Below are 16,461 nucleotides of genomic sequence, written 5' to 3'. Positions count from 1 at the left end.
TCATAAGCTTTTTAAAAAGTTCACAATGTTATCCATTGCTTTTTTACCAGAGCGAAATGATAGAATCCCAAAATCAAATAGGCTTATCACTCCATGGAAGCCATCTTTAACGTGGTACCAAGTCACAGGGACGCCACTGTCTTCTAACCGTTTCTTGTAGAGCAGTCCATCATCCCGAAGCACATCATATTCACAGGTTAAAATATAAGACAGGGGGAGTCGGCTGACAATGGAATCTTCAGCCAGAAGAGGTGAAAAAGTTGTCTCTAAAGCTGGTTTAGCCACCTCATAGACTTCATCTGAGTATGAAGTGGGCAAATGTGGTTTGTAGCTTCTGATCTTAAACTCCTCAGGGATATTGTCTGGATTTACCCATCTCCCATACTTCAGTTTAATGTCCAAAGGAACATGGGACCCCTCCATGACATTTTCCAATACTGAGACGTCCTTCTCCAGATACTTCAGACAACAGTTGATAACGTGCTCTCGGTACAGGAGGGGCACCGCACAATTTTGCTGATATGAAGGCAAATAAAAATCTATTGCCTGAAGGCCTGGATAGATCAAAATCTGAGCAAGTGGCTTTGGCAAATTCGATCTGCTCACTAATGCTTGGCAAACAGCAGCAGCAAGATTGCCTCCAACGCTGTCCCCACTAATGATAACACAGGCAGAATCCACCCCATAGTCTTCTGCCGTCTTCATAAAGTGTATGCTGGCAGTGAGACAGTCCCTAAATTGAGACGGATACTTGTGCTCAGGAGCCAAACGATACCTACAACATTGGAGACATTGATTATTGGAGAGGCAGCAGAGACTGGGGGTTGGGAGGGACAGTTCTATTCCTGGGCCTGTCACTCACCTTGCAACAAGCTTCTTCACCTAACTGTGCCTCTGTTTCCCTCACGCGCTTTAACGGCTCTGTCTGTTCAGAGTGCCGGCTAAAATTTTTCAGACAAAGCTTTTCTTCACCTAAAAATGCAGATTGTTTGTCCAAAACATTCTGCAAATTTGTACTGAATTTGCAAATCGTTTCAGGGGGTGAAAATAATCAAAATGTTTTTGTTTCAACGTTTTTAAAAAAAAAGTTTTGATTTTTCAATTCAAAATGATTTTTGTTTGAATTTTAAGTCAATTTTATTTTAAAAAAGGTGTGTGTGGGGGGGTTAAAATACAAAAACCTAAACATTTGGTTTCGGGTCAAATGAAACATTTTGTTCAAACTGAAATGACATTTTTGAGGTTTTTTTTGTTTTTTGGGTTTTTTGTTTTTTTTTTGAGGATTCACCAGAAAATTTTTGTTTTGGGTGAAACCAAAACAGTTTTTTAAAGCCTTTAGTTAAGCTACTGAACTGAAAAATCGGTTAGTCATATAGTTCTATCTATTTAGATTGGAGGCTCTGAAAAGCAGGGACTGCTCCTCACTGTGGGTTCTACTACATCTACCACAATGCAGTGCAGATCTCAGCTAGGTTCACTAGGCACAACTGTAATCTACATAAGTCATAATAATTTAAAATTTTCTTTCAACATTCTTGGTGGTGGGATTTTCTTACAGAAAGAGCATCCTTTTTAGATGTCCCTAATATTCTGTTTGTTTTTAAATACATAAATTTTAAATTATCTCCTAGAACTGGAAGGGACCTTGAAAGGTCATTGAGTCTAGTCCCCTGCCTTCATTAGCAGGGCCAAGTACTGATTTTGCCCCAGATCCTTAAGTAGTCCCCTCAAGGATTGAGCTCACAACCGTGGGTTTAGCAGGCCAATGCTCAAACCACTGAGCTATCCCTCCCCCCTGATTTGATACTTGCCACCCATGAGCAAGGAAAGACAATAATTGGGAGAGGAGGTTCAACACCAACTATTTTCTATTTATAGTCAATTTTTTTTCTTCTGCTCTTCCATCCCTCTACCCAGGGTCGGCTCCAGCTTTTTTGCCATCCCAAGTGGCGAAGCGGGGGAAAAAAAAAAAAAAAAGATAAAGCCGATCGGCGGCACTTCGGCAGAAGCTCAATTGTGCCATTCCCTCTCTTCCTCTTCGGTAGCACTTTGGCGGCAGCTCTAAGAGGAAGAGAAGGACTGAGGGACCCACCACCGAAGACCCAGACGTGCCACCCCTTTCCATTGGCCACCCCAAGCACCTGCTTCCTTCGCTGGTGCCTGGATCCAGCCCTGCCTCTACCATTCCTCTCCCAGGGTGAACACTCTGGAAAATTTTTAATATCCTGACCTGGAAGGAGTTGGGGAAACCCTTCATAGTGAGTTTAATGTTGAGTGGAGCTTTGTCTTCACTCAAAGCCTTATGAATGTGCTCTTCAAAATAGCTATTGGCATCTAAAAAGTACCCTGGCTTCATCATTCTTTTGCATTTTTCTTCATTGAGCTGTACACAATTATTATTAAGTGTGCTATTTAGTAATAATAATTACTACTATTATGCCAAAAGATAAATAAGTCCTCTGTGGGCAGGAAGCATTTCCTTTATATAAGTTGCAATCTTATTGCAACTGTTCACATTTCAATAGAGAGTCTTCCCTCAGGAATGGGCTCCATTTAATAGCAGAAAACAATCAGAACTAAGACATGATCAGCTCTCTTTATGAGACACAGACTCCTTCAGAGAAAGGACCAATCAATCAAGGATCCCAATATTAACCGTGAATATAGTAAATATTTTAAAATACATGGGGTCAAGATTTTAAAGGGGCCTTAATCTGCCTCTTGATAAACATTAATTTGGAGGCTGTGATTAAGTTATGAGTGGCATGAAAGAAGGTCACCAATGTGGGAGTGAAGGAGACAGGAAGTGTTAATAAAAGGTGGTGCATACCAAGTAGGAGGCATACAGGAGGCGACAAGTAGATACATTCCCTAACATTAGTCTGGGGTACTGAAAATGCCAAGTATCTACCTCCCAACATGAGAAACTTCAGAGCGGGACATATGCGGAGAAAGAGGTAGACACTTCTCTTAACTCTGCTGCAATAGATTGGACAAGGAGAGATTTTTGACAGAAAAGGCAAATAAAGAATAAATAGTTCACTCATAATAAAATGGAGTGAGTTGTTCCTAAACAGGAAGCAATTACATTAGCAGTTATGATACAAGAGAAAGAGGCTTTTCAGAGGGGCGTGCACCTTTTGTGTATTGTAAATAGGAAAATGATGCATGCTCTCTCTTAATTGTATACGTAATATAAGAACATATCCCAAACAAAGTAACCCTGAGGAAGAGTCTCCTATTGCAATGTCTGCTTTTCACAGGCTTGAAGCACATGCCCTTACAAAAAAGGGTAGAGGACATTAGATGTGTGTTCAGACACCCTCTTGTTCATTCTACAGCATAACCTTGTGTGACCGTCTCAATAATATTTCCATACCATGTGTAAACTATTTCTTGGGTCTGCAAAAACCATAGTAAATGTTGGATTAAATGCAAAGGAAAAAAATCTGTTTTCATGGCAGGAACCGTATCAGGGTTGGGGGTAGTGGGATGACTAGTTTGTGACACAGGGCAGGCCCGGCATCATCGCAGCATGGAGGAAAATGGGGTACAGTGCAGAATGTAAATCAGGGCCTTTTGGTGAGCTGTTTTCATGCTGGACAGGCAGTTGGCCAATAAAGGCATATTCCTGAAAGTTCAACGTGCCAGTTCTAAACTCTCTGTCACACTTTCAGGGTGACTGCGTTTGTATCCCACTTCCATGTTCTACTCCAGGACTGCCTATTCAGGTCTCTAGTTGTCATCTGTCCCTGGGCAAGGACCTGTGTCCCACTCCCTTCTGACCAGGAGTCTGACAAGGCTCCACAGCCCCCTGACATCACTGTGATCTCCCCAGCAAGCCAGTCTACCTGATGGCCAGCCCCGTGTGGCTTTTTCTCCAACGTCTACGACCAGTGTATACCAGCACTTATGAGTTACCACACAGCTCTTTCTCAGCAGAGAACATTTATTCTTAAGGTAAAAGCATCACAAAGAAAACCTATAATAAACTATAAACAGATTTAGACACGAAATGTACCCAAAATCATCTGTTGGTTTTACAGGGCTGTGGTAGGTCAATATGGCCTGGGGCCCTACTAAGACCAAAGATCCTGTCCATTTGCTGAATCAAGAGGAAGACCCTGTATCCGTTCAAGCTTAGCTTTTTATACCAAAAACCCTTTCTTTGTCTCTTGGTCTCTGGAAAATCCAGTTTCAACCAGAACTTTCAAACCAAAGAGGTACCATCCTCTGGGTTGGAGTTGTTTACCATCTCAGCGACTTACCTCAAGCACCCCTGTGACAGACTGACAATTTCCTGAATATACTTTATTGAATTAGGTTGGACCTTGTTGAATTAGGTTTATCGTCTTTGGGGTCCATCGAATTAAAAATGCAATTGAGTGTGTGATATTGTGGAATTGTATGTATGTAACTTCTCTAGAAGACTGACTAATGCAATCCCTGGAAGATATTAAGAACTTCAAAGGGCTTTTTGGAACAATGCATGTGAAGTGTTTTTTCTAGAAAGTACCTGGGGGAATTCAAATGATCCACTTCAAAACCACCCTTTGGAAGTACACCCTGGGGAGGAAAACCCATTGTTTACTAATTACCTGCTCTTAGAAACTCCAGATCAAAGACCTTGACCTGTATAAAGGGTGGAGTAAAATGATATAAGTGTGCTAGTTCTGAGCTGATGCTGTTATGAAGTTAAAAGAATGAGGAGTACTTGTGGCATCTTAGAGACTAACAAATTTATTTGAGCATAAGCTTTCGTGGGCTAAAACCCACTTCATTGGATGCATCCAGTGGAAAGTTATGACCATACAAGAGTCCCCCTTTGTGGGGTTTTAAAGGATTGCTCCTGCTAGAGTCTATGTTAGAACTGGGTTGATGTCTAGTAAGCTTGTTAGTATGCGTGTAGGTTTTTATTGTTTTTAGTAGGTTTTCTCTGTAGTGCATTTACCAATAAAATAGGCTTGCATAAAAAGAGCAGTGATAGATCTGTAACGATGGGCAGTCGCACTGTGAATCATCTCAGAAGAGAAAGCAAGCAGGTGTGCTTGGGCAGCCAGTCTATGCTGGGAATACCACAGTGAAGGCAGGGAGCTGGGTAGCCTAGAAATACCCCAGTAAGAAAGGAGGGAGAGGCAGGTCTCCACTCACAAAAGGCAGTGGAAGCCTGAGAATGGGTGCTCTCGCTGGACCATTGAGGGGAAATCCAGGTGCAGTTGATCTGATGTATGAAAACCCCCAATGTTCTTAGTTCCTGGAAGAGCTGTGGTAACCCTCCCACAGGAAGTAGAACACAATAATACATCAACACTGAATACAACGGTCCCCAAAGATACTGCACAAGGTTGCAATATTTGTCGTACCCACTCCTTGTACATAATCTCCATTTGTACTGGATTAACTCACCCAACAGACACCACCACTGATTCGCTTTCTCTGGCAATATAGCGGCACACTCTGTCATAGGAATCTGAAAACAAATGTTTCCAATGGCACTGAATTAGTGTCTTAAATTCAGATGAGTCCCAGCTGAACATTTGTTTCTTGTTCCAGACCCGGATCCAAAATTTTCCATCCCAAATAGCGTGGGGTGAATCCATAGTTTGGGTTTGGGCCTATTTCTGGTCGTCTTGGGTTTATTTGTTTTTGCCAGCTAAATAGTTGCATTTGTTAGCTCATGAACTGCATTTTCACTTGTTTGCGGCACTGTTAAAGTGCAATGCTTTTCACCTTTCCCTTCACATGCATATTTCCAAGAAGTTCAGGTATGGTATTTTCAGATTACCACTGCAACCAAATAACACATACCACCCATTCCTGATTTAACAGTAGGCACAGGTTGGTTCTCTATACGCTAGGGAAGATTTCTACAAGTTTTCTACTGTTCAGCTCCACCAGCGTTGGGAGCCTTAATCCAGATGGGCAATCAACATTTAACACCATATCATGTCACTCTGCTCTGAGGCGGTCCAATCAGTACTGATGTATGTTCTGTAACCCAGCTAATGGGCTTGTGCTAAATCTGTCTGGTACTTGTCTAACCTTTTTATTGTTCCGTGAAGGCAGTGGGGTTGAAAGGGAGAAACTGAGGGCAGAATTTGGTCTCTTGATCCTTTCTACGACAATAAATGGATAGTGATGGCTAAATTTTCTTGAAAAGGACCCTAAATTTGCACTCATGATATTAAGCCTGCAATTGAAAATGTGTGCAAAATTGGAGACTGGCTTGAAGACCCGTCAAAAATCTGTTTGAGCTGGGCAAAATTTTCAGACTTAGTTTATTTGCCAAAAAATGCAGTTTTGTTTGACCTGAAACTATTTACTAATATGACAGAAATTCACCAAATAGTTTTGGCCAAAAAAAATGTGTGGGGGAGGGCTAGGTTTACAACTTGAGGGACAGCCGTGCTGCTGCCCATCTTACAAACCTTTAGCTCAGTGGTTAGGGGACTCATCTGGATGTGGGAGATGAAGGTTTGAATCACTGCTCTGGAGCAGCAGTTTGAAACTAGGACTCTACCTTCTCCGCTGACTGCCCTAACCACTAGACTATGGGCTGTTCTAGGGTGGGGCACTCTCTCTCCTGTTGCAGCTGTTCTAGTTTATATACATAATTATTCCTTGGCACAAGGACTTTAACTTGGGTGTTCCCCCTGCTACATCCCCCTTAATCCCAGGCTATAGCGTCATTTTTGCTCTTGCTCTCTGGCCCAGTGACTATTCAAGTATTTTATACAAAGGGGAACAGCCATACCAGGAGAGATGGAAATAGACCCGCCCCAGAATAGCCTATAGCCTGGAGATTGACGCCCTTATTTAAGAGAAGAGAGATGTGACTTCAAATCCCTGTTCTAGGGTAGGGATCTGAGCCTGAGTCCGCCACATCTCAGGTCAATGTCCTAACCACTGGGCTGAAAATTATTAATGTGGATGGCAACAAAATGCACCACCACCATTTTTTCCCCACTCAGTTTGATCCAAACTGATGGCTTTAATTAATTAATTTGCGGAACTGAAAAAATCAATTATTCATCCAGCTCTACCCGGAGTATTTTCAGTTTTCTAGAAAACAAGAGGCTAGTTTCCTTGTGGCAAAGATACCAGTGTTAGCCATCCAAGCAATTCGTGACAATCCACTTCCTAGAGAATCATAGAATCATAGAATATCAGGGTTGGAAGGGACCTCAGGAGGTCATCTAGTCCAACCCCCTGCTCAAAGCAGGACCAATCCCCAACTAAATCATCCCAGCCAGGGCTTCGTCAAGCCTGACCTTAAAAACCTCTAAGGAAGGAGATTCCACCACCTCCCTAGGTAACCCATTCCAGTGCTTCACCACTGCAACTTGAGACCATTGCTCCTTGTTCTGTCATCTGGTACCACTGAGAACAGTCTAGATCCATCCTCTTCGGAACCCCCTTTCAGGTAGCTGAAAGCAGCTATCAAATCTCCCCCTTCATTCTTCTCTTCTGCAGACTAAACAATCCCAGTTCCCTCAGCCTCTCCTCATAGGGGGTTCCAGCCCCCTAATCATTTTTGTTGCCCTCTGCTGGACTCTTTCCAATTTTTCCACATCCTTCTTGTAGTGTGGGGTCCAAAACTGGACACAGTACTCCAGATGAGGCCTCACCAATGCCGAATAGAGGGGAATGATCACGTCCCTCAATCTGCTGGCAATGCCCCTGCTTATACAGCCCAATTTTTTTTCTTTGTTTCTTCCAATCTTAGTAGAAAAGCTTTGGGTGGCCTATGACAGGCAATCGTTTCTACCTAGTGTGAACTCTCCACCCACCCCCAAAAACCAAAACCCTCCATGTGACATTTTAACATCACACGGACACCCAAAATACCGGCACCAATAAACATTACAGACCTCAATCCTCCCCTCAGAGTTCAATGGAGTTGCACAAATTTAAATAAAAACAGGGTGTTAGGTCATCAGGCTTCAGAAGGTTGGATTTGAAAGCTGTTTTTACCAACAGCAACCAGTGTACATTAATTTAGATACTAATATGGAAGCCACAACTCCATTTGGATACAATAAGAACTGGTCCAAAACTTCTCCTGAAATGGGAAACAGACCTGGAATCTTTTCTGCGGTTCTAAACAGTTCAGATGAGTTATTTGTTTTAAATACCGTTAGTGTTTCTCCCCCGCCCCTTTAAAGACTTACTAATGCTTCCAAACATCCAGCCTCCTCCATGCAAGTAGATGAGCCCTCTCCTTAGGCCCTCAGAAGGCGCTCTAGGCTGGTAAAGCCTCACAGGCACATCCTCAAACTGCAGATCCTTGATGAAGAGTTTGGGGTCCTCCGGCAATTTTTTTCCATCTTGTGTGTAGCGGATGAAGTCAATCTCAGAGCAGAAACCCAGGCGCTCCAAAATCTTACCCTGTTTGGAACAAGGAAGGCCCGAAATTAATTGAAGATGGCCCAGATCTGGCCACTGTGCAGATAGTGCACAGGGCTTACTGGGTTGTTTTTTGCTATGGGCAACTAAAGATGTGGCTCTTTACTGTAGTGTTTTGAGCTCATAAAACAGGATTTCAAGTAAATGTAGTGATGGTCATCAGAACTGGGCAAATAACTGATTTTTTGGCCATTCTGAAAAACCAGGGGGTGGGGGACTGGTGCAGGTTGAACCAATTTTGAAAAATTAAAAATAAAGACGTTGGCAAACTGGAAAAAAATCCATTACAGGTCAAAAGAAACTTCTTGTTTGACTGAAACATTTTATTGGTGGCATTTTTAAAGGGTTCGATTCACAAAATGGCTGGAGGAGGAGGAGGCAGTGCTGGTGCTCTTCTTATAACTTTTAGTCCAGTGGTTAAGGCACCTACCTGTATTCAGTTCCTCCCTCCATTTAATGTGGAGAAGGGATTTGACTTTGCATTCCCCGCAGTGCACAAAAGTACCCTCGCTACTGGGCAATGGGGCATTCTGGTGTGGGTCTCTCTGTCTCCATTGATGAAGCTGCTGAACGGTGTATAAATAATGATATAGTCATTGGAACAGGGACTTGAATTTGGGTCTCTCATACCACAGATGAATGAGTGGCTAACCACCTCTACAGAGTCAGCCTCTGTCCCTTGCCCAATGGCTATTCACAGTCATTCACAGCGGTACTCCACAGGCATTCATAATGTGGGAGACCCAAGTTCAAATCTCTTCTCCACATCAGACAGCAGGAGAAATTGGGCTACAAGGAGGACACCATCACCTGCTGCTGGTTGTGTGAATGGCAGCTAAATCTGGGGGGGGGGGGAAATTGGCCAAAACTATTTGGTGAATTCGTGTCAAATTTGGGAATACTTTTGGTTTACCCAAAACTGCCATTTTTTTTGGTGAATATACTATTCGTGTGAAAATTTTCCCCCAGTTCTGATGGTAAAAGTTGCCATGTTGATAGGTCTGGAGATGGAAGTCCTCTGTTTTTCCTCCGAATAAATGCCTCATTAGTAGTGGCTGTGCAAGTTACCCCTACATCTCCCAGTTTTTATGCCTCAAAATAGAGTGTGCTTTAGCTCTCCTGGCCTATTAAGTCCTTTGCCTTTGCCAAGAATGCTAACAAAAGTTCAAGTCCATGCCAATAGTGGTCATTGGTCCACTAGGAAGTGAACTAAGATCATCAACTCCTTCAACATAGATAACCTAATAGCCTTCAGATTATTGTGAATTGTGGTTGCCACAACAGGTTAATTTGAACAGTTGACCTAGAGGTAAAAGGCTTTGTATTCCATCACCAATCCCCATGAGCCATCTAATCCCCATTGTTAAAACGTTGTACTCTAAAACTAGCTTTCAGACAGAGAAATTTGGTAATGCAGTTGAGCATCAGATACAGGAAACTGATTATCGTTTCTGTAACCAAGAAATAAAATAATCATCTCCTCCTTACACAAGCACTAGAATTGTGTGAAGTGTTCAACTTGGATCTCAAAAGTTGTCAAAATTAGACTTTGTCCATTCACGGCCATTTGCTAAGCCATTGGACTTTTAGACAATAAGAAAATTAATAACTGTAGGTGAGCCGGGGGGGCAAAAAGTTTACATCTTTCCAGCTTACGGAACAATCAAAACACACCAACTTACTGCAAACATTTGAGGGTGCTATTAGCTTGTGAGTTTCATTCCCATACATAGTTCTGAACATATACAAATCTGCATGAACATGCAAGAGCATATCAGACCTAAACCTTGCGTTGTGGGCTCACAACAATCCAACTAAGCTATGGAAAGGCAACCTCTTTTTGAACATGAAGGCATGCTAGCCCATACAAACCAGTTTAAAAAAAAGTTAAACCATTTCAGTTTTGCAAGCAGTTTTTATTGAGTTATGTTTCACGGAAATATTTCACCCAGTGAGATTTATATATTTGGTGGAAAGCCGGGTGTTGCTTCTTAATGGTATGCATTGCATGAATTTCCTTGCAGATCCCAGAGGATTTGTGAACGCTCTACCCTAAGTATTTCCACAAGGATGGAGCAGCAAGGAAAGGAAACCTCTGTGTCAGGCCAGCTGCTGTTCTACAGGTGTTTGTTGCAGCCTTGAGGACAGTAGCTGCTGTTGCCCTAAGATACCCCTTCCCTGAAGGGCAGGGGTAGCAGAGGATGTACGTAGCAGCAGATTTCCAGCCCCCTCAGTCCCAGACCTGATCTCAGCTGGTCCCTGGACAGTGGAATTCAGAGTTGAATTCTCTGCCACATTGATTTAATTAGGAATTGGTCCTGCTTTGAGCAGGGGGTTGGACTAGGTGACCTCCTGAGGTCCCTTCCAACCCTGAGATTCTATGATTCTATCCTTGACTTATGCATCAAATTCTGCTGGCAGGAGCATATCTGCACCCGCAGGAGAATGGAATTTGCTCCATAACTCAAATTCAGCCTTTCTTCATATCTTAAATACTTGTCCCATCTCTCCTAGTTTCTGTCTCAGCAGAGCACACCACATTTCAACAAAAGAGGGTCCTGTGGCACCTTTAAGACTAACAGAAGTATTGGGAGCATAAGCTTTCGTGGGTAAGAACCTCACTTCTTCAGATGCAAGTAATGGAAATCTCCAGAGGCAGGTATAAATCAGTATCGAGATAATGAGGTTAGTTCAATCAGGGAGGGTGAGGTGCTCTGCTAGCAGTTGAGGTGTGAACACCAAGGGAGGAGAAACTGCTTCTGTAGTTGGATAGCCATTCACAGTCTTGTTTAATCCTGATCTGATGGTGTCAAATTTGCAAATGAACTGGAGCTCAGCAGTTTCTCTTTGGAGTCTGGTCCTGAAGTTTTTTTGCTGTAAGATGGCTACCTTTACATCTGCTATTGTGTGGCCAGGGAGGTTGAAGTGTTCTCCTACAGATTTTTGTATGTTACCATTCCTGATATCTGACTTGTGTCCATTTATCCTCTTGCGTAGTGACTGTCCAGTTTGGCCAATGTACATAGCAGAGGGACATTGCTGGCACATGATGGCATATATAACATTGGTGGACGTGCAGGTGAATGAGCCGGTGATGTTGTAGCTGATCTGGTTAGGTCCTGTGATGGTGTTGCTGGGGTAGATATGTGGGCAGAGTTGGCATCGAGGTTTGTTGCATGGGTTGGTTCCTGAGTTAGAGTTGTTATGGTGCGGTGCGTGGTTGCTGGTGAGAATATGCTTAAGATTGGCAGGTTGTCTGTGGGTGAGGACTGGCCTGCCTCCCAAGGTCTGTGAAAGTGAGGAATCATTGTCCACGATGGGTTGTAGATCACTGATGATGCGTTGGAGAGGTTTAAGCTGAGGACTGTAGGTGATGGCCAGTGGAGTTCTGTTGGTTTCTTTTTTGGGCCTGTCTTGTAGCAGGAGGCTTCTGGGTACACGTCTGGCTCTGTTGATTTGTTTCTTTATTTCCTTGTGTGGGTATCGTAGTTTTGAGAATGCTTGGTGAAGATCTTGTAGGTGTTGGTCTCTGTCTGAGGGGTTGGAGCAGATGCGATTGTACCTCAGTGCTTGGCTGTAGACAATGGATCGTGTGGTGTGACCGGGGTGGAAGCTGGAGGCATGAAGGTCAGCGTAGCAGTCGATGGGTTTTCGGTATAGGGTGGTGTTAATGTGGCCATCGCTTATTTGTACAGTGGTGTCTAGGAAGTGGACCTCCCGTGTAGATTGGTCCAGGCTGAGGTTGATGGTGGGGTGGAAGCTGTTGAAATCATGGTGGAATTCTTCCAGGGTCTCCTTCCCATGGGTCCAGATGATGAAGATGTCATCAATATAGCGTAGGTAGAGAAGGGGCGTGAGTGGACGAGAGCTGAGGAAGCGTTGTTCCAGGTCAGCCATAAAAATGTTGGCATATTGTGGGGCCATGCGGGTGCCCATAGCGGTGCCACTGGTCTGGAGGTATATATTGTCACCAATTTGAAATAATTGTGCGTGAGGATAAAGTCACAGAGCTCAGCAATAAGTTGTGCTGTGTCATCATCAGGGATACTGTTCCTGACAGCTTGTATTTCATCTGTGTGGGGGATGTTTGTGTAGAGAGCCTCTACATCCATGGTGGCTAGGATGGTGTTTTCTGGGAGGTCACCAATGCATTGTAGTTTTCTCAGGAAATCTGTGGTGTCACGGAGATAGCTGGGAGTGCTGGTGGCGTAGGGTCTGAGTAGGGAGTCCACATATCCAGACAGTCCTTCAGTGAGAGTGCCAATGCCCGAGATGATGGGGTGTCCAGGATTTCCAGGTTTGTGGATCTTAGGTAGTAGATAGAATAACCCCAGTCGGGGCTCTAAGGGTATGTTGATTTGTTCCTGTGTTAGTGTAGGGAGTGTCCTGAGTAGATGGTGCAGTTTCTTGGTGTATTCCTCAGTGGGATCTGAGGAAAGTGGCCTGTAGAATTTGGTATTGGAGAGTTGTCTGGCAGCCTCCTTCTGGTAGTCAGACCTGTTCATGATGACAACAGCACCTCCTTTATCAGCCTCTTTGATGATAATGTCAGGGTGGTTTCTGAGGCTGTGGATGGCATTGTGTTCTGCACAACTTAGGTTATGAGGCAAGCGATGTTGTTTTTACACAATTTCTGCCTGTGCACGTCGGCGGAAGCATTCTATGTATAGGTCCAGACTGTCATTTCGACCCTCAGGAGGAGTCCATGTGGAGTTCTTCTTCCTGTGTTGTTGGTGGGAGGGTATCTGTGTATCAGTGCGCTGTTCAGTGTTATCTTGAAAGTATTCTTTAAGTCGGAGGTGGTGAAAGTAGGCTTCCAGATCACCGCAGAACTGTATCATGTTCGTGGGGGTGCTGGGGCAAAAAGAGAGTCCCCAAGATAGGACAGACTCTTCTGCTGGGTTGAGTGTGTAGCTGGATAAATTGACGATATTGCTGGGTGAGTTAGGGGTACCCCTGTTGTGGCCCCATGTACATCTACATTACACACTTCACCTCTGTACAAAGGAAAAAGGACTGTAAGCTGTCTAAAATCCTACCTGCCACATGGGGCCACAACAGGGGATACTCACTACGCAAGAGGATAAATGGACACGTACAAAAACCTGTAGGAGAACACTTCAACCTCCCTGGCCACAGATAGCAGATGTAAAGGGAGCCATCTTACAGCAAAAAAAACTTCAGGACCAGACTCCAAAGAGAAACTGCTGAGCTCCAGTTCATTTGCAAATTTGACACCATCAGATCAGGATTAAACAAAGACTGTGAATGGCTATCCAACTACAGAAGCAGCTTCTCCTCCTTTGGTGTTCACACCTCAACTGCTAGCAGAGCACCTCACCCTCCCTGATTGAACTAACCTCAGGACCCTCTGTTGCTTTTTACAGATTCAGACTAACACGGCTACCCCTCTGATACCTGACACATTTCAACATTTACTTTTAAAATTTTCCCTCTGCTTCCCCTCCAACCCTCCCATGTCAATCAAAAAACAAAATGAAAATGCAGTTCCAAGCCACGTCAACTCACCAGAACACATGAAATAATCAACAGGCAGTGAAGGATGCGAAGCTTTCCAGGTTGCTCGACTCCAGGAGGGATTTTGGAATAGGTGAGCTCATAATAAATTGCCCATGCTGCCACCAGAGTAAAAGAAACAATCAATATTTCTGCTGCAATCGTGAACAAGGAGTAAGCAAGCTCCATGTCTAGTCAGAGAATTGACTTTGACTTGATGTTCCTTCCAGTTTCTGAAGTGTCTTGGTTATGTAACTAAGTTATTACATCCACAAAAGAATGTGGGTTGTAGTCCCAAGCTGAAACAACAATGGAGAATGTTTTTATGGCACCCAACATTTCATCACAGCACTGTTGACGCCTGTAAAGGATTTCATAACCATTTGGGCAAGTGTTGCAGATAAATACTAGTTAGAGGATCACATTGAACATTGTGCAAAAATGAGATTGTATGTGCCTGCACTGCAACTGGCTGGATTCATGAGTTTAACCTAGGCTTTCTCATGCACAGCAGTATAAAATTCTGCTAGCGACTCTCTTGGCAAGTGAGCCCATCCTGACAGCCACACAAGTGATGTGCAGATTTGGTCATGGAGAGACAGAGCCGGCCAAACTACAGTAGCTAAACCTAAACTGCACATGTACAAAGTTAACGCTGCTACAGGTAGTCAGCAGGACAGTTCTTATCTACAGTGTATTCCTCCCAAGGGACATGGGACTTATGCATTTAATTTTTGATGCAGCTGGTAATTGTAGACCTTCTTAGGCATCCCACTATTTTCAGAGGGTAAAGGAGGGGGAGGAAGTGACAATGTCTTGAATCTTTTAGACGTTTGATTCAGACAAGTATCCAAAAGTTCAGATGATTTTCTCTGTATATTTGGTGGTATTCGGCTTGGGCTAATCCACAGCCTCATTCTTTCACCCCAAAACAGGCACCAGAAGGGTCAGCCCAATACAGTGGGAATTTAAGATACCTACTTTACCAATGAAGGGAGCAAACTGTTTAGTTCTTCAATAGTGGTTCTGCATTTAGACTGTGGGATGAACTCCAAACTATGTTAAATGGGCCAGATTGCCAGCAGGTGTAAATTGGTATCTCTTCATTGAATTCAAACGGAGCTACATCAATTTATACCAAATTGGTTTAGCCCTTGGTGTTTGGAAGCAATTCTGACAGCAGGGAACAATTCTTAGTTCTTGTCTTGCCACCCTTCCCAACTTCATTCCAATTTGAGGTTCTGCCAGCATTTGTAAGTGACTGTGTGCACTTCTTCTTCTTCTAGCAGTAAGTTGGTTCCACCTTTTCCCAAAATCCTCATCAGCCTTTGTAACGCCTCCCATTTGGCTTGCCTTAGTTCCCAGCTCTTTGAATTACAGCATTTACAGAATGCTGCCTACTGCCTCCGAACATGCACAGAAAAGTCAGTCCCACACCTCAGAGCAACTTCCATGGCCCCTTCCCGTAAGGACCTAATTTAATTTTACTCTTTTAATTCCCAAAGCCCTCTATGGTCTTGCTATGGCCTGTCCTGTGGCTTTGGTCACTCTCTCTTCCTCTTTTACATTCCCTATTTTTTCCTAATGTTCTCCTTTCTGTACCTCTACCTGTACCACTGTAGGTACAAGAGCTATCATTTCTGCAGTTCCTGACATCTTGACCAGCCTTCCTGCATTTCTTTGCCTCAATAACTCTCTATCTCATTTGGAAACTCAGCTGAAAAAATATAGTTTCCTTCTTAGCAACATTTCCCCCGGGCCCTGATATTATTTAGCTCTGTAACTGCACCGTTTATGGAAACTCTAAAGTATTTTGGGGCACACAGTCTGTAAAATACCATGCAGTTCATTTCTGCCTTCATCTGCAAAAATAATAATTATGGTTACCCACCTTGGCTGAAGTGCTTTGAGATATGCAGATTAAAACTATGGATATAATTATAGGCATGCCCTTGACCTGAATATTTTAGAATCTGATCAGATCAAAACAGACAACAAAAGACAATGGCCAACATCTCCTTTGAGGGAGGCAGTGGGTAATATTAATGTTTAGAAGAGGGATTTCTGGAAGACATGGGTTTGAAAGAAGGAGAAAAGAGGAGTACTTGTGGCACCTTAGAGACTAACAAATTTATTAGAGCATAAGCTTTTGTGGGCTCTAATAAATTTGTTAGTCTCTAAGGTGCCACAAGTACTCCTGTTCTTTTTGCGGATACAGACTAACACGGCTGCTACTCTGAAACCGGAGAAAAGAGGGTGATTCGTAGGCGAGAAAAGGGGCATTATTCCAGCAGCAAGAGGATGGAACAGCATGATGGAAGGGGAAAAGTCTGTTATGGGAGAAGCAGGAAGGTGTCAGGTTTGCAAAAGAACAATGGGAACAGGGATGGGGGAATGAGAGTAGAGATGCGGGGGAGGAGCATGACAATGGAGCTAGGTCTGAGAACAATGACCCTGATTCTTGACCTCTCAACTAAGCTCTATTCAGTGCAGGACCTGGGAAGACCAAAAATAGCTTTTTGCCATATTTATGCCCCT

At 43.5% G+C, this 16,461-nt stretch overlaps 1 protein-coding gene across 1 annotated transcript; it reads right to left on the bottom strand.

Moving 5' to 3' along the window:
* On the bottom strand, positions 1-14,112 carry LOC117868066 (arylacetamide deacetylase-like 4). Its single transcript, XM_034753659.1, has 4 exons — positions 13,936-14,112; positions 8,172-8,388; positions 5,407-5,470; positions 1-775 (listed from the first exon to the last, which is right to left on the bottom strand). Exons 1-4 carry the CDS (start codon positions 14,110-14,112, stop codon positions 1-3), a joined length of 1,233 nt encoding a protein of 410 aa, XP_034609550.1.
* Between the last annotated feature and the right edge of the window lie 2,349 nt (positions 14,113-16,461).

Source organism: Trachemys scripta, chromosome 19 (genome assembly GCF_013100865.1).
Source record: "Trachemys scripta elegans isolate TJP31775 chromosome 19, CAS_Tse_1.0, whole genome shotgun sequence".
Lineage (NCBI taxonomy): Eukaryota > Metazoa > Chordata > Testudines > Emydidae > Trachemys > Trachemys scripta.
The sequence above is the reverse complement of the archived record's forward strand: the minus strand, read 5'-3'. Positions and strand labels throughout refer to the sequence as shown.

Bases quoted from the DNA above. Each gene is read 5' to 3' on its own strand.
- LOC117868066 (XM_034753659.1), bottom strand. From the start codon at position 14,112: ATGGAGCTTGCTTACTCCTTGTTCACGATTGCAGCAGAAATATTGATT. The intron at 8,389-13,935 runs GTGAGTTGACGT...TGTTCCAAACAG, and splicing joins TGATTATTTCATGTGTTCTG to GGTAAGATTTTGGAGCGCCT. The intron at 5,471-8,171 runs GTAAGTCTTTAA...ATTTGTTTTCAG, and splicing joins CTGGATGTTTGGAAGCATTA to ATTCCTATGACAGAGTGTGC.